This window comes from Myotis lucifugus, unplaced genomic scaffold (genome assembly GCF_000147115.1).
Source record: "Myotis lucifugus unplaced genomic scaffold, Myoluc2.0 scaffold_382, whole genome shotgun sequence".
Lineage (NCBI taxonomy): Eukaryota > Metazoa > Chordata > Mammalia > Chiroptera > Vespertilionidae > Myotis > Myotis lucifugus.
In genome coordinates, this window is record NW_005871430.1 from 289,714 (window position 1) to 314,680 (window position 24,967).

A 24,967-nucleotide genomic window follows, 5' to 3' on the forward strand; every position below is an offset into this window, starting at 1 on the left:
AGCAGGAGAAACCGGGCGCTGCGCACCGCCAGAGGATGGCAGTCGCTCTGCACCCGCCGGTCTCAGGGCGGATCGGGGCAAGTGGGCGGGGGCTCCGGGCCAGCGGCCGCGGGGCCGGGGCGGGCCGGCCGGCGGGGCATTTAAACCCAGCTGCTGCGGGCCGGGACGCACCGCCCTGCGCCCTGCGCCCTGCGCCGTCCACCTCGCCGCCGACTTCGGGCACCGGCAGGCAGGATGCGGTCCTCCTTGGCTCCGGGCATCTGGTTCATCCGCACCTTCTCCAGGGACAGCTGGTGAGCAGCGCGGGGGAGGGAGGCGCGCGGGGCTGGGACGGCTTCCCCTCCGCGGGCCGGGAGCCTGGCGCCCAGGCTCCTTCTGCGGCGCCGCAGGAAGGTGAACCTGAATGGCTTGCGCTGGGACACACACACACACACACCCCACATACCCCGGGCGGACCTTCAGGGCCCCTCACGTCCATAGCATGGTGGAGTTGCTGAAAAGTGGCGCTTGGAGTCGTGGAGTGTCCCTTTCGGTCTCTTTCCCCCTCGGATAACACACACACACAAAGGCCAGACCTCAGCGGTCCTGGGAGCTGGCCTCCAGGGGCTCCAGGCCCCGAGGACTTACCAGGGAGGGCTTATCTCTCAGACCGGAGCAGGCAGCCGCTCAGCTGGGTAGTCACCCCAACAATGGGCAACCCCAACAATGAGTGAGCCACTTGCACAGCAGCGTTCCTCCTGACCAAGGGAGGCCCAGACGGGCGTGTGCGTGCGTGTGTGTGTGTGTGTGTGTGTGTGTGTGTGTGTGTGAGGTGCAGAGCTTTCAGCTCACTCTTCGCCAGAGACCACCCACTGGAGCAGTTTGTTTGGTCTGCGGAGTATTTTTTTTTAAATATCGTTAGTTGCCATCATTTACAAATGATAAAAATTAACATAGCCAGATTCCTGGCTTCTCTTAAAAAACAGATGAAGCCATACCAGGCCTGAACTCCCAAATTATATTACTAGGACTTAAAGATTCCCCTTAGACGGGGTAAGTGTTCAGAACATGACCAACTCCGTCTAGTTTTTAAAACGTAAAATCCCACATTCCTGACCCCCTTGGTCCTTGGGCTGATTGGTCACCCTAGGCGCTTTCCTATTGGCCACCCTAGGCGCTTTCCTATTGGCCACCTTAGGGGCTTTCCTATTGGCCACCCTAGGGACTTTCCTATTGGTCTTTCCTATTGGTGACAGCCCTCATTACTTCCAGCCTTCTTCACTCGTATACATGACTCATTTGGTCCTTTTGAGTTTGAAACTATTAAAATATATTTTTCAGAGAAAGATAAAACCTGCTTCTCATAAGGATATAAAAATGAACAGATGTTAAAGATGTTATTTTACTCACAATGAGGGAATCAGAGATGTTATAATCTAGGAAAAAGAAAATGTAGGGAGGGGTTAATGGGGAGTCACTGTTAATGGGGACAGAGCTTCAGTTTGGGAAGATGCAAAGGTCCTGGAAATGGATGGTGGTGATGTTTGCACAACAATATGAAGGGGGTTAATGCCACTGAATTGTACTACTACACTTAACAAGGATTAAAGTGGGCCCTGGCCCGTGTGGCTCACTGGTTGGAACATCCGTGTTGCTCAGTGGTTGGAGCATCAGCCCACACACCAAAGGGTTGAGGGTTGATTACAGGCTGAGGGGTCAATTCCAGGTCAAGGGCACGAACCTGTGTTGCAGATTCCATCTCTGGCTCTGGTTGGGGTGCGTGCAGCAGGCAACCTATCTATATGTCTCTCTCACATCAATGGTTCTCTCTCTCTCTCTCTCCTTCCACTCTCTAAAAAAAGAAACATCAATGGAAAAAAATATCCTCACATGAGGATTAACAACAACAACAACAACAAAAAAATGGCTAAAACAGTAAATTTTATGTTATATATATTTTACCACAATTTAAAAAAAATCCAAAGAACATGCCCATTTATAAATCAGGAATATTGAGGCAAAACTAGTATTTCCACAGTTTGGGAGGGAAGACTATTGAAACTATCAGTTCACAGACATATTTTGTATGACTTAGTTTCCGACCCCATTGAAGCCCTGTACAAACAGCCCGTGGTCAATGAGAGGCTACAGTCAGATAAGCTGAGAGGAGTCCTCTAGTCCAGTGGTTCTCAACCTTCCTAATGCCGCGACCCTTTAATACAGTTCCTCATGTTGTGGTGACCCCCAATTTCATTGTTACAAATTGAACATAATTAAAGCATAGTGATGAATCACAAAAACAATATGTAATTATATATGTGTTTTCCGATGGTCTTAGGCGACCCCCGTGAAAGGGTTGTTCGACCCCCAAAGGGGTCGTGACCCACGGGTTGAGAACCGCTGCTCTAGACAATGCAGTTTTCCAGTGAATCACAGAAGTGTTTCCTGTAGCTCCCCCTGCTCTGATAACAAATAGTCACAAAGAAAGACCATTCTAAGCTCATAAAATAAAGTTTGTCTCATTGGATTTGATCTGATGATACAGGTGTAGCAAGAGTGCTAATTTGTAATATCGGCCTTGGGAAGTTTGCTTTGCTGGAATTTTTTATAAGGAACCTTAGATTGGACTTCTAAAAGCTTGTTATTAATGACTGTTCTGAAATTAGGAAGCTAAGCCAAGAAACGCCATTGGTTTTACCTGCTGTACCTATACATTGGGCAAAGTCTTCCTTTGAGGTCCCCCAAATATCCTAAGGCTCCTGGGCTGGCCAGGGAGTGACCTCCCTTATTTGCATATAAGGGAAAACAGTAAGCCAATTTTCTTGGGAGGGTTTTATTAGTCTTGGCTCCATACAGTCAACCGTAGTTCCTTAAAACAGGCTGATTATATCTAATTAATTGAGCATCATTGTTAATTGCGACATTCCAGGGAAGGCCTTGGTTGCATAACCAATTTTTCTAACTATGCTGTGCTTTAAAAAAAATAGGACAGATTCTTATTGAGCTTTTGAAAATAACCGTCTTGCTATGAAAAGCAAGAAGACTCAACAAAAGTTTATGAATTCTGGGGAATCAGGTAGGGAGAATAAGATATTCACAAATGTTTCATTTCGGTTTACTAAAACAGAGTCTACTAAATTGTTATAGGCTACATACAGCTTAAGAAGAAAGAGAAAGGGCTGCCTTATAGATCCAGAAACCAGAACAACATCAACAATATTCCAATCACAAACAGCGAGCATCCCTTACCAGTTTATTCACTCCTATGCGGTTGCTTCTTGTTCGCTGAATTGGGTTCGCAATCTCACAAACCTGTCTGCTTCTTGACTAAAGAGCTTTGAAAATTCCTGACTTAGTCCATTGGTATGTCCTTAAGGGTGTCTAAGCGATGCCATCAGAAGCGTGTGTCCAAGAGCAAGTTACTGGTACAGCACTTTTCTGAGCCAGTTCTTGATTGTTAAAGATAAGACCTTTGACCTATAGGTAGCTGGCTGCAGAGCCTTTAGGAAGCATCAGAGTAGAACGAAAGCCCTTTGTAAATGACAGAGGCCTAAAAAGGAGCCGGTTAATGTACTACTGATAATTTTCAAAAGTGAATGATCTGATGAGCTGACAAGGGCTGCTTTATTGTTCTTCCTGAAGTATGCAAAACAAAATAAAGCCACCCCCCCCCAAAAAAAAGGAAATCTAGACAATAACATCTGATTGATAAAAAATGAATGGACACAACTTTTATAGAGGAAAAAAATCTTGAGGTATATAAAAATCCCGAGACATAATTTACATAATGTACCAAGGATATTCCAAGAATATCAACTAAAGAGACTCAGTACATAAGCCTGGAGTGAATCCTAAACATTTGTGTTTAATAAAACTCCATAGGAAAGTCTGATGTACGTGCCCTGGTGAAAACCACCAACCTAGAAGATGTTAGACTCAAAGAAGTGAGGTTGCAGCCCAGGGAACATTTAAAACCCAACCCAAATCATGACTGATAACACTATACCGCTATTATCAGGTAACGTGTCAGCAGGATGCTGATCCATCGAAACAAACCATGGACCAGAGAGGGCACTAAGAAATCTGTAGAAACTTCTCACACAGCATACGATTTCTGAAATATTTATATAAATAACATTTCCCTTTTAAAATTTAACTTAGAGAAGGTTGAGCATCTCGTCTGGTTTCACGGTTATTTCCATGCGATTGCTCGGCAATAACATATGAAACACACCTGATTAGTTCTAGACCCTCTCTTTTTAAAAGGTGAAAGAACCGATCTTTGTGGTTTCCCAGACGTCCCCTTGGGCATCTCAAAGTTAGTTTTAGGTTCAAAAGATATCCTGAATGCTTTGTTTGCTTTGTGTTTGTTTAGGATTTGGTTGGGGGAAGACAAAAGTGATTAGGAGGCTGAAATGCTTATCATGAGAGCTAAGAATCAGCCCTTGCCCCACCCATTTGAAAGTGATAACATTACGTTGAAAAATAAACATAGAAGGTAACATCGTAAAGAAATAGCTCTTTCCTAAGAGCCAGCATCTCCCAGATTTAAGGCAGACCTGGCCCGGAATCCTTTCCGCACTATATGCCCCGAGAAGCTGGCTTTCCTCAGCCTCAGTTTCCCCATCTGTAAAAGCTGGGATCCAGAGGACAAACGTGGTATGTGTCCATTCTTCATGCCCTGTGCCTAAGGGCGGGTGCGTGATAAATGCTCTTTTACTTCTTCCCTCGTGGATGTAGGTTTGGACTCCTATCGAGCACTCGGTGTTAATCTAGTTCCCACTGTAGGCACATGATGATGTTGAGATTGGAGGCCTGCAGAGATGACTAGGACATGGTCCTCCCTTCTCAGAACGAAGGCTCAGCTGGAGAGAGGGTGTGCACTCCTGTTATCAAATTTACTGCTTCTGCGTGTCCCCAAGGAGGGCATTCTAGGTGAATGGAGAAGCAGGCGCAGCTAGACCCAGCGAGGGTGGATTGGGCCTGAACTCTGGACTCCTCGCCTATAAAGTGAGAATACTGGAAATTCCACCCTGGGAAGATGTGAGGGTTAAAGGAGGTCGGTGCCCGAGGTTCCCAGGCCAGCGACAGGCTCCCATTGGGCACCGAGTGGGCGCTGATTATGGACTATCCCTCCACTTGCTTCCTACTAGCGTCAGGCCTCGTTTAGTTGTAGCTCACTGCAAAGCTTCCCCACCCGCTGTGGGTAGACTGAGGCACAGAGAAGTTGTGCTGCTTGTCCAGCGTCGCACAGCCGTAAATGGTTGAACCAGAATTTGAATCCAGGTGAGCCTGCCGCCCACACTGTCCTCCTGCTGAGAGTAGGGGAGGGGGAGAGATCGAAAGGCCATATGGCCTTAGGCAGATCATTTTATCTCTCTCAGGTTCCAGGTCCTGGTATATAAAGTGGGAAAAAACAGTGTACCTATTTCACAGGGTCTTGGTGAAGTTAAATAAGTCATTTAAAGCACTGAGCCCTCTTGTGTGGCTTGCGGTTAGCATTGGCAGGTGCTGTGCGTTTCCCCGGAGGGAGGGGTTCCTCCTCATTAGAGGAAAAGGTAGCGCGTGACCTGGTGGAGCTGGAGGTACTATGAGCCGAGGGCCTGGAGCAAAGACCTGGCAGTGAAGGTGTTGCCTGTCTATTGAAGGCCAGAAGGTGGAGCTGAGAGGCAGGCAGCACGGGTTTCTGCCCCTCCTCCTAGCGGGTTCATGGCCTTTCATAGTCCTCCCGAGCTCTGGGCCTGGTCAGGGCCCTGCCTTCCGCGGCAGGGTCTGCACAGACATGTCTGCGAGCTGGCAACATGGGCATCTTGCCAGAGAGATGCCCGGGGCTGTCCTTGTGGGGCTGGGCCCATGTCCTGGGGCCCTGTGAGGGGAACAGCTCGGGACTAGGAGAAGAGAAGCCTGGGGAGGAGGGACCAGCAGGATGAGCAGGACTGGGGTAGGGGAGGCAGGGGAGCAGGAGCTGTGACTCCCACCTGGCTATGCCCCACACCTGATTCTTCCCACGTGAGCTGGAGAGGCCGAGGCTGGCGGGTGGCTGCTGCTGGGATGAACGGCTCTGCCCTTACGCGGCCAAGGGCTCACGTTGCCGATCCATTGGCTTCTGTTTAATCCTACAACAGTCTCGTGTGGCAGGAGTTTATCATTATCTTCTTTATAAGAAGATCAGACTGAGGCTTAGAGAGATTAAACAAGTTGCCTGAGGTCACAGTAAGCAGCTGAACCAGAACTTAAGACTCATCCTCTTTTGGTCTAAGTTCTTTCCCTATTTTTCGATGACTCAGATCAGGGGCCCCAGCGCTGCCAAGATGGCTTTCTTTCATCTTATTTTCCTGGTCACGGCAAAGCGGTACTAGGTGAGGGCGGCAGAAAGGGCTCCTTCAAACGAGCTATGACGGTGAAAGGAAGCTCTGAAAAGAAAGGAGAGGGCCTGGAACAGGACCCCGAGAGCTAAGCACCGTGTCCTTGTCCCTCTCCTCCGCCTCTCAGGGTCAGGGCTGAGCCAGGGCGCGTGACCCTGTGGCTCCCCTCCCCCCAAGTGTGACTGCTGCTTCCCCAGCGGCTTCTGCTTCCTCTTCCCGCTGCAGTTTCCTCTTTCCCCTTCAGAGCAGGATGGCGAGCACCTTCCCAGGCCCCATGGACTGGTCCAGAAGGCAGCAAGGGTTTGGATGGTCTATCAGTGGTTGGCAAACTGCAGCTCGGCAAACCGCGGCTCGAGAGCCACATGCGGCTCTTTGGCCCCTTGAGTGTGGCTCTTCCACAAAATATCGACTTCTGCGCATGGGCCACAAAGTTTCAATTGCACTGTACGTGCACACCCACACGTGATATTTTGTGGAGGAGCCACACTCAAGGGGCCAAAGAGCCACATGTGGCTCGTGAGCCACGGTTTGCCGACCACGGGTCTAGGTGGTTGGCCGAGGCCTTATTCCTTTCAGTCACGCTGTCCCAGTGGGCACCGAGGTCGGACTGGGCTGTCTGAGTCACACCAGAACTGGGGACACACAAGAGGTGGAGGCCCTGAAGCCCCTGATATCCCCCCCTCCGCCCCCCTATCTGATTACCCCACATTGGTGTTTGTGGGGGAGTGGGAGTGGGTAGCGTGACTGCTCTTATTTTGGCCTCTGGCTCATGCGCTGTCCCCTGGATCCTTCATGCTCAGGAGGAGTGGACGAGGGTGAGGCCTGGGGACCAGGGTGAGGCCTGGGGCGAGGCCTCCATGGAATCCCGAGAGGAAGGCCGTCACCTTAACCCCCTGAGCAGGACGTGGCTCTGCCGTCCTCAACACGGTTCCCTCTGTGCTGTTGGCTTAGCCTTTCTTCAGGAGGACCAATGTAACACCTGTTGACCATCTCTTCCCAACCCTCCCAGCCCCCCCACTCTTCCCGACTTATTCCAGCTGCCTGAACAAAACCTCCAGCTGGAGTTTAAAGCCGTGTCTTTTCATCCTGTCTGAATGCGCAGGGTTCCCCTACTTAGTTCCCTTCTCCAAGCAAAACAATCATGTTTTCCTCTTCCCTGAAAAAGATCATTATGTTACCTACTCATTCTTCTAGAGTCCTGGGCTCCTCGTGGCTACTAGCCGAGGTCTGCCTCCTGTGGGAAGGGTTTGGGGGGGGGCCAAGCCCTGAGTGATCTTGGCCTCTCTGAGCAAGCGCCCCGAGTCCCAGGAAGGGGAACAGAAGAGGACTCACTGGGCTGGCTCTCTGCTCCAGGGGGTGCTCCGTGTCCTCAGTGCCCGGAGGCCCTCCCAGACCTGGACTGTCCCTGTTCCATCTTGTGCACGGAAGGCCTGGCTCAGGACCCTGCCCTGTGGTATCCGTCCCAGGCTGGCCTTTCCCTACGTGAAGTCTCCAGTGGCAGGGCAGGATTTGGCAGGGGGTGGAGTGGTGGCGCTGTCGCCACTGGCCTGGTTCTTACAGTGCCCAGCGCTCTAGCCTCTTCAGGCCTGCGGAGTCCTAGAACAGGCACGTCCACGGACAGGCCACCCAGTCTGTTTTCCCAGGGCAGGTGCCAACGGCACCTGCAGCCACAGCCAGGAGCCACGTTAGAAGCCCTAGCCATCTAGTAGCAGCCCCTGTTAGAGCAGGGAGTGGCGGGATTGATTGAGGAGGGAGTGTAAGTCCCCACCGGCCTTACAGGGGGGAGGGACTGTCAGCAATGTGGATGCAGAGCCAGGGAGGGGGATGCAGGGAGTGGGGGTGACCGACTGGGTGGCCACTTGGGAAAGGGACCTAAGGCCAAGGTCCCTCTGCTCTGCTGTCCCTTGCTGTTTTCTGGACTGGTGGTGGGTCCTTTGGGTGGTAATAGATCCTTTGTTTTTTGTAGTTGTTTTTTGTTTGTTTGTTTGTTTTTCTGTTGCTGCTTTGTGACAAGTTGGATCCTATCTCAGAAGCATTCCCAGTGCAAAGTCATCCCATGGTCGATAAAGCCGATATCATGCTCCCCCGAGGGATATGTTGGACGGTCCGCTAATCCTTGAGACAGCTGTCCCCCTCTCTATTGGACTGGGCTGCCCGGTACCCAGTGCCGGTACGGCAGGTGGGACTCTGAAAAGTGCCGCTTCTTCATCGCTTCTGGGCCTTTGGGCGAAGATCAAGTGTAAAACGTACCGCTTCTTGCTAACAAAGCCAGCCCCAGTCTGGGGACCTCACCACCCAGGTGCATTGGTCCTTGGCCTTTGTGCCAGGCCAGCCTCACCTTTGTGCCAGGCTGCCATCCTCCGCCCTCACAGCCTCCCTGGGGCAGTGAGGTGAAGCCCAGCTGTGTGTGTTTGCGCCCTGCTCCTTCGGGGCCTCCCGGTTCTGCAGGCAGGGCTGTGAGAAGTGAAACCTGTGGTTGCCCGCGCCGCAGGAGCGCGTCAGCTGTCTTTCCTGCGGGTTACTGTGAGTTTGGCAGCCTTGCCTCCGCTCAGCCCAGCCCTTAACCTGACAGATGTCCCCGGTCCCCTTTGAACTGGGGCACGTTGGCCTTTTTCTCAGAACAGTGGCCAAAGTGGAATGGAAAGAGGGCTGGGCTAAGAAGAGGCCTGGCTCCAGGCTCTGCCCAGCCAGCTGTGAGACTGAGCTCATCCCTCCGGCACGCCGAGCCCAGGCAGGAAGTCCCAGAGGGGGCCGGTGCCAGGTCCAGCATCACACCACGCAGTGGCGGGCCTCCTGCCCCCTCCAGGGCGGGAGCTCTGCCAGTCGGGATGGCAGCGGGCACCTCTGCTGAGCCCCTGTGTCTGCTCCCAGGGCACGTGGCAGGCCCCGCAGGCCGAGTCTGCCCTGAACCATGGCAGGCTCCCCGTAGGCACTGGAACCTGCCCCGGGCAAGGTGAGGGCACTGGCGGTTCAGCCAGCCCAGGTGTGAATACTGGGGGAGTGGGGCGGAAGGGGAGTCCTGGCCTCCAAGTCCTCACCTCCCAGGGAGTCCAGGGGCTGGAACGCCCATCACCCGGAGGAGTGTGGTGCCAGGCCCACCCCCACTCACCTCCTGTAACAGAGCAGCACGGGGTGTTTCAGCCCCTCCAGCTCTTCTTCCTCATCTGAAAGTTTATAATACCAGCAGCTGCCCAGCTGGTGTGGTTTAGTGGTTGAGCATCGACCACTGAGGTCACAGTTCAATTCCTGATCAGGGCACATGCACAGGTTGCAGGCTTGATGCCCAGTGTGGGGCATGCAGGAGGCAGCCAATCAATGATTCTCTCTCATTGATGTTTCTACCTCTCCTTCCCCCTTCCTCTCTAAAATCAATAAAAATATATTAAAACATAAAAATAAAACACCAGCAGCTGTCCCGCTGGGTGTCAGGAACTCATACGACCCTTCGTCGTTGGCACCACCTCACTAACCTGTCAGTAACCCTACGAGAAAGGTGCTGATCTCTGCTTTTCACAGGAGCAAATGGGGGTGAGGAGTGAAGCCAGGTTTTGCCTGATTCCCCAGTCCTTGCTCTTTTTTTCTACAGAGACACAAACTCCCTGAGATGTAGCTCTGAGGGTTCCCCATGGTGAAGCCGTGTGCCGGGGAGGGGCTGGCAGAATGGAAAAGGCAGTGAGGAAGCCTGCCATGGGCTCTCCCCAAATAGTGCACAGAGCAGAGCCTTGGGTGGTGTCCAGACCTTTCTGATCTAGAAAATGCCAGCCCCTTCCGTGTCTTCCCATCCCTGTCACCACATGGCCCCATATGACCTGTCCCCTGCCTCCTTCCAGCTTGGCTCAGTCCTGCCTTCCACACGCCCTGAGCCACCTGGAGTTGCCCAAACAGGCAGTGTCATTTCACGCTCTGCTTTTGCACACGCACTTCCCTGTCGCTGGACGCGCTGCCTGCCCGGCTCTGGTCGACCTGGCCTCCCCCTGCTTGTTTTTGAAGAGTCAGCTAAAGCCTGGCCACCCAGCTGGCCTCTGGCCTCGGCGCGCTGTGGCCCCAATTCTGCATGTGCCCCCTGACCTGTGAGCACCCGAGGGCAGAGATCTCTGCTTCCGTTTCTCTGGCATGTTGCTGGATCCCTACCCAGTGCCTGGCACGTGGTAGGCACACGTGTGGACGTGGGTGGGAGAATCAGATGTCAGAGTCGGCATCACCGTGTCTGGTGGTGGCAGAGCCCCTCCCCCGTGGTCTGGAGAGGAGTTCAGATGAAAAGTGCCTGGAGCGGCGAAGGAAGGACAGCAGGGACACCGGCAGGAGAGAGCCCAGGGAGGCTGTCTGGGTCCCTGCTCGGTGGGCAGGTCCTGGCGCTTGGGATGGAAGCAGCGTGGTGGTGGGGAGGGGGGGTGGGAGGAAAGGGCGGCTGGCCACCAAGCTGGACTGTCGAGCCCCTCACTGGCTCTGAGCAGCTCCTCAGAGGGCTCACGTGTCTGCCCAGTGGCAGCCTGGCTTCCCAGGCAGTACCAGGCTCCATCGCTGGCAAGGGCCTCCCTGCTGGGCCCGTCGGGGGAGAGCAGTCCGAGCCAGCGCCTCGGGGACCTTTCAGATTTAGAGGAGATGTGATTTGTCACCAGGGTCAGTGGCAGCCAAGATAGGCTCCGCTGCAGCCCAGAGTCTTAATGGTGACACCACAGGGACCAGGGACCCGGGTGAGAGCAGTATTGGGTTCACCTCTCTTTGAGGCACATGTGGTTGGTGCTTATCCCCACGTGCAATTGATGAGGAAACCAGGGACTTGCATCCGATACACAGTCAGAGGCCTCACCCGAAGCTTTCAGCTTCTTCCCGAGCAGGCAGCCTCCCAGGCAGGGCGCTGGGTCGGGGCTACCTGTAGGGCTGCAGCTTTCTTCCATCCATCACTCTCTGAAGGCCAGCTGGGCACCCTCTCCAAATTCCCCTCGGATTCTGCAAGCCCCTGACTAAGAGTCATGAGCCATATGCCAACGGTGGAAACATTTCTGCTTGCTGATGCCAGTCACCTTGGAGTAACGCCAGGTTCCCTGGAGAGCCCACGCGCCCTTGGGAGCTGGGAGCTGGGAGCTGGGAGCTGGGAGCTGGGAGCTGGGAGCTGGGAGCTGGGAGCTGGAGGGACAGGTTGTAGGGGAACATAAAATCCAGGCTAGATAGTTGGAACTTCTTTCTCAGCAGAATGGAGAGCCCTGGAGAAGTGTAAGCGGGTAATGAAGGCACGTGTACCTTCATCCTTTTAAGGGTGAATTGGGGCCCAGCTAGTGTGGCTCAGTGGTTGAGCGTTGACCTATGAACCAGGAGGTCACGGTTCGATTCCCTGTTAGGGCACATGCCCAGGTTGCGGGCTCGATCCCCAGATGGGGGCATACAGGAGGCAGCTGATCAATGATTCTCTCTTATCATTGATGTTTCTGTCTCTCTCTTCTTCTCTGAAATCAATAAAAAAATAGTTTTTAAAAAAAGATGAACTGGGGGCAGTGGAGAGAATGGAGACAGAGAACCCAGGCAGGAAGCTTGCGTCCAGGCGTGCATAGAGGAGGGCCTGGGAGCCCACCCTAAACCCGGGCTCTGCCTAAATCCCCTTCGTGACACAGAAGAAGTGAGTGTGGGTTTTGGAGGTAGATTCCCGGAAGGGCGGGTTGAGTCCCAATGTCCAGCCCCTTAGGTTCATGGAGCTGAGGGATGCAAAGGGCTTCAGGTCCCTCGCAGCCTTCTCCCCCTCCCACCCTCTCCCCCTCCATGAGATCTTTCATGGACCAGAGCTTCGGGTCTTTGTGAGTGCCTGGCCCTTTCTCCTGGGCAGGGAACCTTTGCAGCCTTTTCCATGCGTCTCCTGACTCCAGTTGCTGACTCAGCTCAGCTGATCTCTGCTGGGGAAGCAGACAGTGACTCAGGGCACCGAGGCCCTTCCCCGGCCCCGCAGCCGGGCGTGCACGGAAACTTTACTGGTGTTTGGCTGAACCCTTCTTTCCATCCCAGACGCAGTGCACAGGGTGAGAAGTGGGGGGTGCGGGGGCACATGTGATGTGTGAGCCACAGATGGAGAGAATGACCCTGCTGTCCAGGGGGAGGCGAGACTGGGACCAGGAAGAGCACGTGGTTCTGTCAGCAGCTTCCCCCTGGAGCCACGTTTCCATCTATGGTCTGGGCTCTGCGGGACAGGCCGCAGGGGGCTAATTCCGCTATGTTCTGAGCTCACAGGGAGTATTGAGCTCACTGTGGAGATGGAACCCTTCTTCCCTCTCGGCTTCCCATCCGCTCCCGTCATTTCTGGTATTTTAAACACGATTTTCGCTCCCTGCCCCCCCCCCCCATCTCTCTCACACATGCATCCAGCCAGGCACCCTGACCTTAGTGAGGCTGAATGAGTGCAGAGGTGACGGAGGTGACAAGAGGCATACTGGGTGCTGGTGCTGAGCCAGCGCGGTTGGAAGCACTCAGAAGCAGGGACCAGGAAGACCGGGATCCCTGAGCACCCTGGCCTGGGCATCTGTCCCTGCTCTCCCTATGGCCTCTGCCCAAGACTCTTGTGTCCGGAGGGGGCCTGAAGGTAGAGAGTTGGTGGTGCTGAGGCCCGGGGCTGCAGCGTGGGCATAGGCGGCAATTTGGGTCCGATCTCCCTGCCAATCCAGACGCCCACCTTTCCCTGCAGGTACCGAGGCTTCATCCTGCTGCTCACCTTCTTCATCTACACGTGTTATCACATGTCCAGGAAGCCCATCAGCGTGGTGAAGGTGAGGCTGGCTAGCGGCGGGAAAGATGCAGGAGATGCTAGAGAAATACACTCTAGGCCAGTGATGGCGAACCTATGACACGTGTGTCAGAGGTGACACGCGGCCACCGAGCCTGCTCCTTCGCCTGGCGGCTCCCTCTGTTAGTAGCCCTGCTGTTGCCAAGAACCGCCCTAGCGCTGCTGTGAGCAAGGACCCTGGGCTCTGTGGGCTCTGCCTTCACTGAGGCTCCGCTGTGGCCACCTGTCCCTATACCAGGTCCTGCAGGGGAGGTGCCAGAGGCCGGAGCAGAGGCCGGTGGGGAGGCAGTGGCCTGGTGTGGCTGGGGAGGGAGCTGCTTGCTCCTCTCAGGCTGAGGAGGCTGAGGGGCCCCTGGCCTGTGTATCCCATTGTCTGTCCAGAGCCGTCTGCACCAGAACTGCTCAGCGATCATCCAGCCCCCCAATGCCACCCACAGTCCCAACGACACCACGTGGTGCAGCTGGCCTCCGTTTGGTAAGAATGAGGCCAGTGACTCCCCCACCCTCCCCAGGAAGGGGGTCCAGGGCCAGAGAGGCCTTCCTGCAGGGGCAGCCGAGCAGCGAGCTCAGCTTTCTGTCTCCCCCTCCTGCTTCCAGACCAGGACAACTACAAGGAGCTGCTGGGCGCCGTGGACAACGCCTTCCTGGTGGCCTATGCCATCGGCATGTTCATCAGGTGAGAGGGGCAGAGCCGGGGTGGGTGGTCCCGAGCCGCTGCCGCCCTCGATTCGCCCTCACCCGGCGGCGGGTCAGTGAACGAGCTGCCAGCTCCCCTGGTGGAAATGAGACCGAGACTTCTGCACGTGCGCGCAGCCACAGCCATTCTCGTTTCCCTGTGTGGTCACTCCCACTTCCAGTAGCTCTTTTCCTGGAAAGCCTTTCCCGGGCGCTCCTTCTGACTCTGCACGGGGTGGCAGGGTCCATGGTGTGGCTGGAGTGCGGTTTGTTCTGGACCCGAATCCTTCAAGGGGGAGCGCTGGACCCAGAAACGGGCAGGAAACCCTGTCCTGTCCTGGGCCGCCATTAGCCAGGCAGGCCTGGTGTTTGTCACCAGGAGTCTGGCAGGTACCACCTCCAGCAAGCGCATAGCCTGACGGGACCAGCAGCAGCTGGTACACATCAGTGTGGTGGCTCCGGGCGCTCCGGCGGCTCCGGGGTGGCCACTTAGTCCAGGCCGGGGTTAGAGAAGAGGGACTAGGGAAGGCTTCTTGAAGGAGATGCTGTTGGCACCAATGCAGAGCAGGGGCGTGGCGGTGGGGAAGAGGCGAGGCAGGAGGCTAGCATGGGGAAAGTAAGGAAGAGGGAGGTGGCATGGTCAGGGCTGGGGTGAGGGTAGCAGCAGGAGATGGGCTGGAGAATGAGCCATGTGGGCCAGGCCATGGGCACAGGGTTTCACTCAGGGTGTCGTGTTCAGATTTACATTTCAGACAGGCCACTCCGCGTGGGACGAGAGGCAGGTAAAGGGAGGGCAAGGCCGAAGGCCTGGTTATGCTAGGAAGCAGATGGATGACAGTGCAGCTACACTTAAAAATATATATATTTTTATTGGTTCCAGAGAGGAGGGGAGAGGGAGAGAGAGAGAGAAACATCAATGATGAGAGAGAGTCACTGAACCGCTGCCTCCTGCACATCCCACACTGGGGATCGAGCCCGCAACCTGGGCATGTGCCCTGACCGGGAATCGAACTGTGACCTCCTGGTTCATAGGTCGACGCTCAACCACTGAGCCACACTGCTGGGCGCAGCTACGCTTTGAGGAGCTCTTGAGTTAGAAGAGCAGTAAATAGAGGTGGAAAGACGACATGCTGGAAACTAAGTAGGATTGGTGGGTTTGGAGGTTGAACGTGAAGGGTGGGGAGAAGAGGCAGGGAACCGAGGTGGCTCTGTGGTTTCTGACTTGAGTGGCCACGGGCGGTGGTGCCATTCCCTCCGATGAAGGCACCGGGTCGTGCTGGGTAGGTTGAGGAGGAAGAGTTCAGTTTTCGAGTGTTGAGTTTCAAGTGTTTGGGGGCCTCCAGGCTAAGATGTCCAGAAAGAAGTATCTGGATGTGCTGGCCGCTCTGGGGGAGAGAGCGGACTGAAAAAATTCGGTGGTAGTTTCAACCCCAAAAGTGCTGCAGGAGAGGCTCCCATGAAAATCAATGAGGAGGCGTGGTCAGCCAAGGGGGAGGTGCTGAAACCCTCAAGAGTGGCATGGAGCAGGCCAGGGGGAGAACAGGAGTGTGGTCAGCCGTTTCAAATAAAGCAGAGAAGCCTAGTGAGTGGAGGGCTGCGGGTGTCCCTGGCTGTGGCAACCCAGAGGTCACTGGTGGTCACCTGGACCTGAGTCGCCCCCCCAGTGGGGTGCTGGGGGGAAGAAATGGAGGCAGGGCTGAGGAGTGCAGATAGCGGGACCAACCACAAATCTAACTCTGTTCTCCAGTGGGATTTTCGGGGAGCGGCTCCCCCTTCGTTACTACCTGTCAGCCGGAATGCTGCTCAGCGGCCTGTTCACCTCGCTCTTTGGCCTGGGGTATTTCTGGGACATCCACGTGCTCTGGTACTTCGTGCTCATTCAGGTATGAGCCCCAGTCTTGCTCTCTGGCCTCTGTTTCCATCTCAGGACGAATCTAGTCCCCCTCGGCCGCCCCAGGTCATGGCCGAGGTAGGCCCTCGCGCCTCCTGCCCACCCCACTGCTCTTCTGTGATGCCCCCTAGGGTCCCACCTCCCAGGGTCACGCATTTGCCCGCTCAGTAAGTCTGCACTGAGCACACCCCGGGTCGCCACGGTGCCGGAGCCTGGGTCTCTGCCGCAAAGGATCTTGGGCCTCTGATGTCGAACCTCCCCAGCCCGGGATGGGTCAGAGCAGGAAGTGGGCAGCAGCCGGGCCTGTCCCACCTGCCTGCTCTCTCCCTGCAGATCTGCAATGGACTCGTCCAGACCACAGGCTGGCCCTCGGTTGTGACCTGCGTGGGCAACTGGTTTGGGAAGGGGAGGTGAGTGTGACAAAGGAGCGTGAGCAGGAGGTTCCCCGGGAGGGCGGGGGTAGTGTGGAGGTCACTGGGCCCCTCATGTAATTTCAGGGTACACGATTAGAAACGTGCCTCCGTTTGGCCGACTTGCACATGCTGAGTGAGATAAACATGTCAGTGACAAAAGCAGTATTGCTTTTCTATTGATTAGGTTTTCACCCATAAAACAGCAACTTTAGTTATGCTTTTCCTCATAATAAAAGAATTTCCATTTCTCCTAAAGGCAAAAAAGAAGCCTGTAAAACTGTGGTTGTTGTGTGTGTTTTTTTGAGCTGGCTTTCTTTTTTTTAAACATATTTTCATTGATTTCAGAGAGGAAGGGAGAGAGAGAGAGAAGAAACATCAATGATGAGAGAGAATCATTGATTGGCTGCCTCCTGCATGCCCCACACTGGGGATTGCAACCCAGACAAGTGCCCTGACCAGGAATCAAACTGTGACCTTCCTGGTTCATAGGTTGACGCTCAACCACTGAACCACGCCAGCTGTGCTTGAGCTAGGTTTTATGCAAAAAAAGGTTGCTTTCGGGCAGGACTTCTCACCTCGGCATGTTGGCATTTGGGGCTGGAAGATTCTTGGTCATGAGGGCCAGCTGTGTATTGTAGAGGCTTAGCAGCATCTGCCCACTAGGCGCTGCTAGCGCATCCTGAGCTGTGACAGTCAAAACTCCCCGGACATGGCCCCTGGCCCCTGGGGGTTGAGGCCCCGTGCTTTAGAGTTACAGCTACAGGAGAGGGAGAAGAGGGGGTGGGAGTCTGGACCCCTGAGGACAGCAGAGCTCCATTGGCAGGCCCTGTGTGCTGGCTCAGGTCTGCAGGCCTGGCTGTCCCTCGTCTGATCTCAGCCTTCCCTCCTCTTTCCCTGGCACGGAGGCTGTAGGCAGCCAGCTTTCTGCATTTGGCCAGGGCAGTCGAGGTGAACCCTCTGCTTCCCTTTTTACTTTTTCTGCTCTTCTCACCTCCAGCTCCTCATCTTCCCTCACTCTCCCCCTCCTCCCCTCCCTCCAGGCGGGGGCTCATCATGGGCATCTGGAATTCCCACACCTCCGTGGGCAACATTCTGGGCTCCCTGATCGCTGGCATCTGGGTGAGCGAGCGCTGGGGCCTGTCCTTCGTGGTCCCAGGCGTCATCACCGCTGCCATGGGCATCGTCACCTTCTTCTTTCTCATCGAGTGTGAGTGGACCCTCCCTCCCCACGGGGCCCGCACTCTGGGAGAAGGCAGCTGGCTAGGGGAAGATTCCTGGTCACAGAGCGGGAGGACCGGATGTGGGACTCGGGACAAGCAACCGCTCGGAGCCTCCGTTTTCTCATTTGTCAATGGGACCAACAGCTTGTCCATCCCGGGCCTGGTGAAGGTTTAGGCGACGCAGGAAGTTAGAATGCCTGCTGCTAGTTGGTGTTTGGCAAATGCTGGCTGAGTGAGGGGGGAATGGGAAGGGGGGTGGGGAGTAGAGAGGACACTCCCACATTCGCTGTTCTCATCCCATCCCTGACAGCCTGAGTCAGGCAGCCCAGGTAGCAGGGCCACCTGAAGCAGGTGAACGGAGTCCCGGAGGCATTAGTGACAGGGCAGGTGATGGAGAGCCGGGCCTAGCAGGTGGGCTCCACGCCCGAGCCCGGCTCCAGCTCCCTCGTGGGGCCACTTGGGGGTGGGGACCAGTCCCAGTGCAAGGGGAGGGCCCGGCCTGAGGAAAGCTTCTTAGAAGGTTTTTGTTTCAGACCCAGAGGATGTGGACTGCACCACCCCTCAGCACCACGTGAGTGTGCGCCCCCCACCGCTCCCTGCCCTCCCACTGCACCCCCAGACAGGGCTGGGAGTCGGAGGAGGAAGCCCTGAGCCCAGTTACCTCACAGGCCCCATGTCAGGCCCTTGGATTGGCTCCTTGCAGCCCCCGGGGGGAGGGGGGGCGGGCCTCAGGCGATTACTCCAGTCCTGAGAGGGACCCGCCCCTCTTCCCGCTTCAGAGCCCCTGCCTCTCACGAGGGTCACCCCTCCAGCCGGCAGGAGGGGGCACATGGACGTGCCCACAGCACGGTCTCATCTCTGTTCAGGGGGAGTCGGAAGAGAAGCAGGACAGCCCTGAGGACCCTGGGAACAACCCCTACTGTCACCAGGAGAGCGGCCTGGAGGCGGCCACAGGATGCTCCAAGGAGCCAAGCGCTCAGCCTGCTGCCATCAGCTTTTGGGGGGCGCTCATGATCCCGGTGAGAAGCCGGGGGAATAGAGAGGAGAGGGGCTCTCTAGGTTTCTCGTAGGATGTCAGGAGAGGGGGTTGCAGGGTGCTCTGTGGTTTCCAGAGGCTTGTCTGGACACAGCATTGGAGCAGCGCACACATGGCTCTCACTGACAGTGGGTGTGGCTGGAGGTGCTTTGGGTGGTGGGGGTGCAGGTGCTGGGAGGTGCTCAGCTGCCCCGGGGCCGCACCCTTTTCTCATCGTGCCCTCTGCTCCGCTCCCAGGGTGTGATCGAGTTCTCTCTGTGTCTGCTCTTTGCCAAGCTGGTCAGCTACACCTTCCTCTACTGGCTGCCCCTCTACATCTTCAATGTGGGTGAGTTCCGGGGAGAAGCGGCGAGGAAGGGGGCTCTGGTCCGAGAGGAAACCGTTGCGTGATGCGTGTGATTCCAGGATGCAGGAAGGACCTTGGCTGAGCCTCTCGGAGGGCAAAGGGCGATTTTTATTTATTTTTTTAAAATATTTTTATTGATTTCAGAGAGGAGGAAAAGGGAGAGAGAGAGGAACATCAATGATGAGAGAGAATCATTGTCCGGTTGCCTCCTGCACGCCCCACACTGGGGACCGAGCCCACCACCCGGGCATGTGCCCTGACTGGGAATGGAACCGTGACCTCCTGGTTCATAGGTCAATGCTCAACCACTGAACCACGCCTGCCGGTGCGATTTTTATTTTTAAATACAAAGATGAACCTTGTATGCTACCCCTCAGGCCCTGACTCCAGCCACCCTTCCGTCCTTGGGGCTGAGTTGGGAGTTAGGAACTGGAAGCTCTGATCTGTAATCCCCCCAATGTCTCCATCCTTTAGTGCAGGAGAAACCCACCTCCAGGCTGCTGGGCGCATAGGTGGGCGGGATTGGAGGGCTCTAGAAAAGGTCTGCCTTTTGAATGCTCCCGAGGTCCCTTGAGATTCTGCCAACCCGGGGAAGACCTGGTGAGCCGCCCCCACAGCTTGTAGCCTGGAGGGGAACACTGTTCTCTCCCAAGGGGCTGCCGGGAGCCTCATGGGACTCGGCCCTGTGCCGGGTCGGCTGCACTGCCCAGCTCCTGGACCGCTCTTCCTGCCTCTACCCCGTCCAAGGATGGACAGACGAGGAGAGGTCACTTTGTGGTCGAGAAGAATGTTTATGTCTGCCTGGCCTGGGTCTTGGCTATTCCCTAGGTCAGGTGGCTACTCCATCAAGAAACAGACTCCTGGTCCTGGCCAGGTGGTTCTGTTAGTTGGAGCTTAATCCGTACACCAAAAGGTTGTGGGTTCGATCCCTGGTTGGGATGTATACAAAAGGCATCCGATCATTGTTTCTCTCTCACATCAATGTCTCTCTCTCTCTCTCCCTCTCTCTGTCTCTCTCTCTCAAATCAATAAACATATCCTCGGGTAAGAATTGAAAAAAAGAAACAAGCAGACCCCTGTCCCTGAGCCTCAGAGCTCCGCCAGGGCCAGGCCCTCACCCAGGCTGCGCTGCTCCCACAAGCCCCACGGGAGGGCCGAGGGCCAAGGCTGCCTTGCCATGTACTGTACTGACTCCAGACAGGACACCGTGGGGATCAGTCAGAGCCAGATTGCAAGCTGTAACTTGCCCCACAGCTCCTCTCTGAGGGGCCTCTTGCACAAATAGAGGTGGAGCCTCAGGCAGCTGCGTGGACAGGGAGACTCTTTGTTTTGTGGCCTCGGTGCTGACTTATGTCAGAGGATGAGTCAACCTTGAGGGCTGGGCTGCAGTTCAGGCTTCCGGAGATTCCTTCCCTAGTGCTTGGGCAACGCTGGGTCCTGAGGTCCTGTTTTCCCTTGAGCCTCCTCCCTGGCTGACTCTCAGCGGAGATCCCCGGGGGATGTGACGCCCCCTGGTGGTGTCCTGCCACTCGGCCTGGAGCAGAGCAGGCGCAGTGAGAGGTTGATCCCCAGGGGAAGGTGGCCTGGGGGGTAGGATGCCTAGCCCAGATCCCAGGGCTTTGGGGGCAGGGCTGGTCTGAGAGGCCAAGGCCATCCTGCAGGGGAAGAAGGCAGAGCAGGGTTGGGGGCCCAAACTGTTGTAAATTCCCTTTGGCCCATCACTTCCACTGGTTCTCACTCCTCCCTCTGGAAAAGGAGGCCGTGGGCTGCACCGTCGCTGTTTTTTCCGGCCGACACTCCGGATGTCCGCCCCGAGCCCTCAGGCCTGACCATGTAGTTGTGTTTCCACAGCTCACTTCAGTGCCAAGGAGGCAGGGGACCTGTCTACGCTCTTCGACGTCGGTGGCATCACAGGTGGGGCCTCCACACTGCGTTCCCCTCTCCTCCTGTGGGGGTGCAGAAAGAACGTGACCATCAGAGAAAAATAGGGCTCCTGCCCCGCGGGGAAACACAGTTCTCATGTGAGGTCTTCCCTAAGCAGTGGGTACAGAAAGCATGTCAAACTCGTTTCGAGGCATGTGGCCCGCCGGCCGCGAGTTTGACATGCTTGTACAGGGAGGACGTTACAGGGAGACGCTCTGCTGGAGGCCCAAGCCAGCACCGGGCAGTGATGGGGCTGAGCTTGGGGTGGGGGTGGGGGGGGTACCATGTGGGTGGGGGGCTGGGGTCGTGCCCTGGGCAGCAGTGAGCGGGCGGGTTTGTGTTCCAGGTGGCATCCTGGCGGGGCTCATCTCCGACTACACCAATGGCAGGGCCACCACCTGCTGCGTCATGCTGATCTTGGCCGCCCCCATGGTGTGTATAACCTCAGGGCGAAGTGTGTGTGCATATGTCCCTGCGTGCGGCTGCTGACCGGGGTGTGCACCCGGGCACCCCCAATGCTCCAACCACTGGGGGTCGTGTGTGCGCACACCTGGGCACAGGAAAGAGACCCAGACTGGGAGTTCAGAAAGGGATTGGTGACTGTTTGGCTTTGGTGGAGAAGGGGAGACCAGCTGATAAACTTTTTTTTTTTAAACCCTCACCCGAGGATATTTTTCTCATTGATTTTTAGAGAGAGTGGAAGGGAGGAGTGGGAAGAGAGAGAGAGGAACATCAATGTGAGAGAGACACATGGACTGGCCACCTCTTGCACGAACCCCGAAAGGGGGGGTGGGGGAGGGAAAGGAGAATGGGGGGTGACCATGGAACCTGCAACCGAGGTACATGCCCTTGACCCAACGCCCCAACCACTGAGCCAAACCGGCCAGGGCTGATCAACTCCTTGGCCAAGGAAAGAACAGGAAATGGAGGTTGGATATGAGAGACTTTCAGGGGAAAGGAAACAATAAATTACCAAATCTCAGACACCCTCATCCTTGGGACGTTTAAGGAACCGTGAGACCTGGTATGAGAAGGAACAGGAGTGGGGTGACCTGTGGGATACAGGGCAGCATAGGGTTGTCCCAGACTTCCGGGCTCCCGTCCACCACAGGCGGCCCGTGGGAAGCCTGGGCGTGACGCTGCCTCTCCCTTCTTAGTTGTTCCTGTACAACCACTTCGGCCAGAGCGGGATTGCCAGCTCCATAGGTGAGACGCTGCGAGCCCTGCCGGGCCTCAGGAGGGCACTGCCTTGGGGGTGTCGGTGGGAGGCACGGGGAAGCAGAGGTGCTCAGCCTGATGCCAGGGGCTCCTCTTCTCTAACCGGCTCTCTGTTACACCTCAGTGATGCTGATCATCTGTGGGGCCCTGGTCAATGGCCCTTACGCGCTCATCACCACTGCTGTCTCCGCCGACCTCGTAAGTGGGCCACCTCCCGGCAGCCAGGGGTCACTTGGGGGTCTTGGTCGGGGCTTCTGTCTCCTGGTCGGTGTTCCCCACAGCCCTTTCCTCCCTTCTTGGCCGGTTCAGACAAGCTCCTCAAAGTCCTCGGGATCCCCCTTCCTCTGCTCCGAGCCCCAAGGCCTGTCCCAGGTCGGCGCCCCTTCAGTCCCGGCGCCCGGTGCTGCCTCTCGGTTCGGGCCTCACTCTGCTCTCTCTCCCCAGGGGACACACCAGAGCCTGAAAGGCAACTCAAAGGCCCTGTCCACCGTCACGGCCATCATCGACGGCACCGGCTCCATAGGTCTGTGGCTGGCTCCTGGCTCCTGGCAGCCGAGCACTGAGCCTTGTCTTGGGCATCCTCCTCGGCCTGCTGCCATCACGTGGGCGGGTCCAGGGTCCCTTGGCGGGAGCCCTGCCCTGACGCTGCGCTCCACAGGTGCGGCTCTGGGGCCTCTGCTGGCCGGGCTCATCTCGCCCACGGGCTGGAACAACGTCTTCTACATGCTTATCTCTGCTGACATCCTGGCCTGCTTGGTAAGAGTCCTTGGGGTGCACCGATGGACATGGTGGGGTGTCCTGTCCTGCTAGGCCAGAACCCTGGAGGCCCAAAGTATTGTCCCGAGGGGCTCTGGGACAGCAGCCCTTTGCTAAGAACCACGTCCCTCCCACGGAGACCCCTGCTGAGTGAGGCTGTGTGCCAGCCCGCTCCCTCCTGCCAGCCCACTGCTGGTCACAGCACTGGGGACTGACCACTGCTCCCTTCCCTCTGTGCCCCCAACTTCCCGCAGCTCCTCTGCCGGCTGGTGTACAAAGAGATCCTGGCCTGCAAGTCACACCTGAGCCCAGGCACCGGGTGAGTCCTCCGGGGAGCGGGAGCCCCGCCTCCCACCTCAGTTCAAACCCCTGCCTTCGCTGGGGGAGCAGTGGGGCGTGGGACGTCGCCCAGGACAGAGAGGCCGAGCCCAGGACAGACAGGCCGAGTCCAGAGGCACGGCGCCCCGTCGGAGCCCAGCTCCGCGCAGACCTGGATGTGTCCCGTGAACGCCCGCCCCGCCCCGGCCCCACTAACCGCCCTCTGTTGTCCCATGTGTCTCCGTAGCTCTTGTCTCGCCTTAACCCACACGCAGTAGTCGTTCCCTCAAGCCCCATGACTTTTGTGAGTATTTCCTTCAAGTCTGTAGCTGATCATGTGCCAGCAGAATGGGTCCTGCATGCAGAGCCTCCTCCTTCCAGTGATTTTTTTCCCCAACTTTCTCTTTCTTCCTGGGGGCCAGTTCCAAAGGCTGTCCATCCACCCACGCAGAGCATGGTGCTTGGGAAGTGATTCCTGAGGCCTGAGCTGCCACCAGGGTCGCAGCCTCCTCGCTGGGGGAGCAGCGGGGCATGGGACAGCCCCCAGGACAGAGTCCAGGGAAACAGTTTCCTTCTGAACTCAGACCCGGGGCTGCCAAGTGCTCCACAGGCTCAGAAACCAAGTCCCTGGGCCCCGCCTGCGGTGTGCAGCAAGAAACGGCTGCCAATCAAAGCCTCTGGGACACAATCGAATGCGTGTCGCTGACCGCTGGTGCGCGCTGTCGGTTACTAGCAGCCAGTGGTGGTGGGTGCGCAGGCTGCACGGACAGGCTGGTGGCTGAGCGGGGCTGTGCTGGGGTTGGGGGCTCTGCTGGCCTTTCTGGCTCCGCCGCTGAGCAGGAGGCCCTGCTATCGGGAAACTGGCAGAGCTGTGGACCTGGTGGGGATGGGAAATGTGGGTCCTGGTAACCAGCATGCCGTGTGGGGAAGCGCTTCCCTTTAGGGTGGGTGCCACCCAGGTTCCGGGCGGGACACTGAGAGAGGAGGCATTGAGGACCTCCGTCTGTCGTGCCCTGGCCTGGAGGAGGGGGGCGGGGGGGATGGCCATAGGGCCAGTGGGTCTTCCAGCTGCCAGCCCGCAGGAAGATTGGGGGATGAAGGATCGAAAAGAGGCAGAAACGGGGAAGAATGAACACTTAGGAGGCTCTGCCCTGTGCCTGGAATAGCCTGACATCAGATCCTTAGCTTACCTCCCAGCCACCTTGAGAGGTAGACATGCCCGTTAGAGATGAGAGAACAGTGGCTCAGGGATCGGATGTGCCTCAGTGTCCCTGGTGTGTGGGGTTTGCGCTTCTCCACACGCTGGTCCTTCTCTGAAAGGCCCGTGTGGGGGAGCAGAGTGATGAGCTAGGGCAGAGGAGCTCTGGGCGAGAACCAGGAACCCCTGGGCAGCCCGCCTTCTCCGCTCGCGTTCTCCGAACCTCCCCGTCCTCACGTGTAAAACGGAGCCGCGTAGCCCCAAGTACCTGCCTCGGCTGATCCGAGGCCGAGGCGACATGGGATACGAGATATTGCTTTTTAAAGCTGCCAGCTGTGGTACAAATATCCTAAGGTTTTAATTTAATCTGGCTTTCTGTTCCCCGCTGAAGAGGGGAGAGGGAGCCCTGGTTCCCGCGATCGGGGATGAAGGCAATTATGAAGGGACCCCAGGAGCCCGCCCTCCCTGTTCCCACCGCTGGGGCCGGAGATGATTAAACTGTCTCTCTCTCTCTCTTCCGCTCTCTCTTCCTCATTCAGGTATAAAGAAATATGAGGCCCCGATTGGAAAAGAAGCGTGGAGGGCCCCCAAGTGCTCCCCCTGGCAAGACCATCGAAACTGCGTGAAGATGAGACAAAAGCCTCTCAGATCTTACACCAGCCGCTTCCAGCACCACGGGGACCCCTAGGTGCCGAGAGAAGTCTCCGTGGGAAGAGACCGGCCAGGCAGAAGGCGTCTCCATCCTGCAGAGGGAAACACCTGCTCAGATTCCTGCTGGTTCAGATCCCAGGACCGAGGCCAAGGCTGCCCAGGGCCAAGGCGGGAAAAGGCACGTCTCTCCTTCCTGTGTAGCATTGGACCTC

The 24,967-nt window shown here is 56.6% G+C and overlaps 1 protein-coding gene across 2 annotated transcripts; it reads left to right on the forward strand.

Annotated features, from left to right (window-relative positions):
* The first annotated feature begins 135 nt into the window (after positions 1–135).
* SLC37A2 (solute carrier family 37 member 2) lies at positions 136–24,750 on the forward strand. 2 transcript variants are annotated; one of them, XM_014467152.2, is made up of 19 exons: positions 136–293; positions 13,012–13,093; positions 13,492–13,585; positions 13,708–13,786; positions 15,533–15,668; positions 16,010–16,086; positions 17,130–17,296; positions 17,843–17,880; positions 18,176–18,328; positions 18,583–18,673; positions 20,543–20,605; positions 20,961–21,046; positions 21,772–21,820; positions 21,957–22,030; positions 22,277–22,355; positions 22,491–22,588; positions 22,843–22,907; positions 23,154–23,210; positions 24,644–24,750. In XM_014467152.2, the coding sequence occupies exons 1-18, from the start codon at positions 235–237 to the stop codon at positions 23,182–23,184; spliced, it is 1,521 nt and encodes a 506-aa protein (XP_014322638.1). In that variant the 5' UTR covers positions 136–234; the 3' UTR covers positions 23,185–23,210; positions 24,644–24,750. The 2 variants fall into 2 exon arrangements, with proteins under 2 accessions (XP_014322638.1, XP_006101806.1); XM_006101744.3 differs by lacking the exon at positions 23,154–23,210.
* Positions 24,751–24,967: the final 217 nt, after the last annotated feature.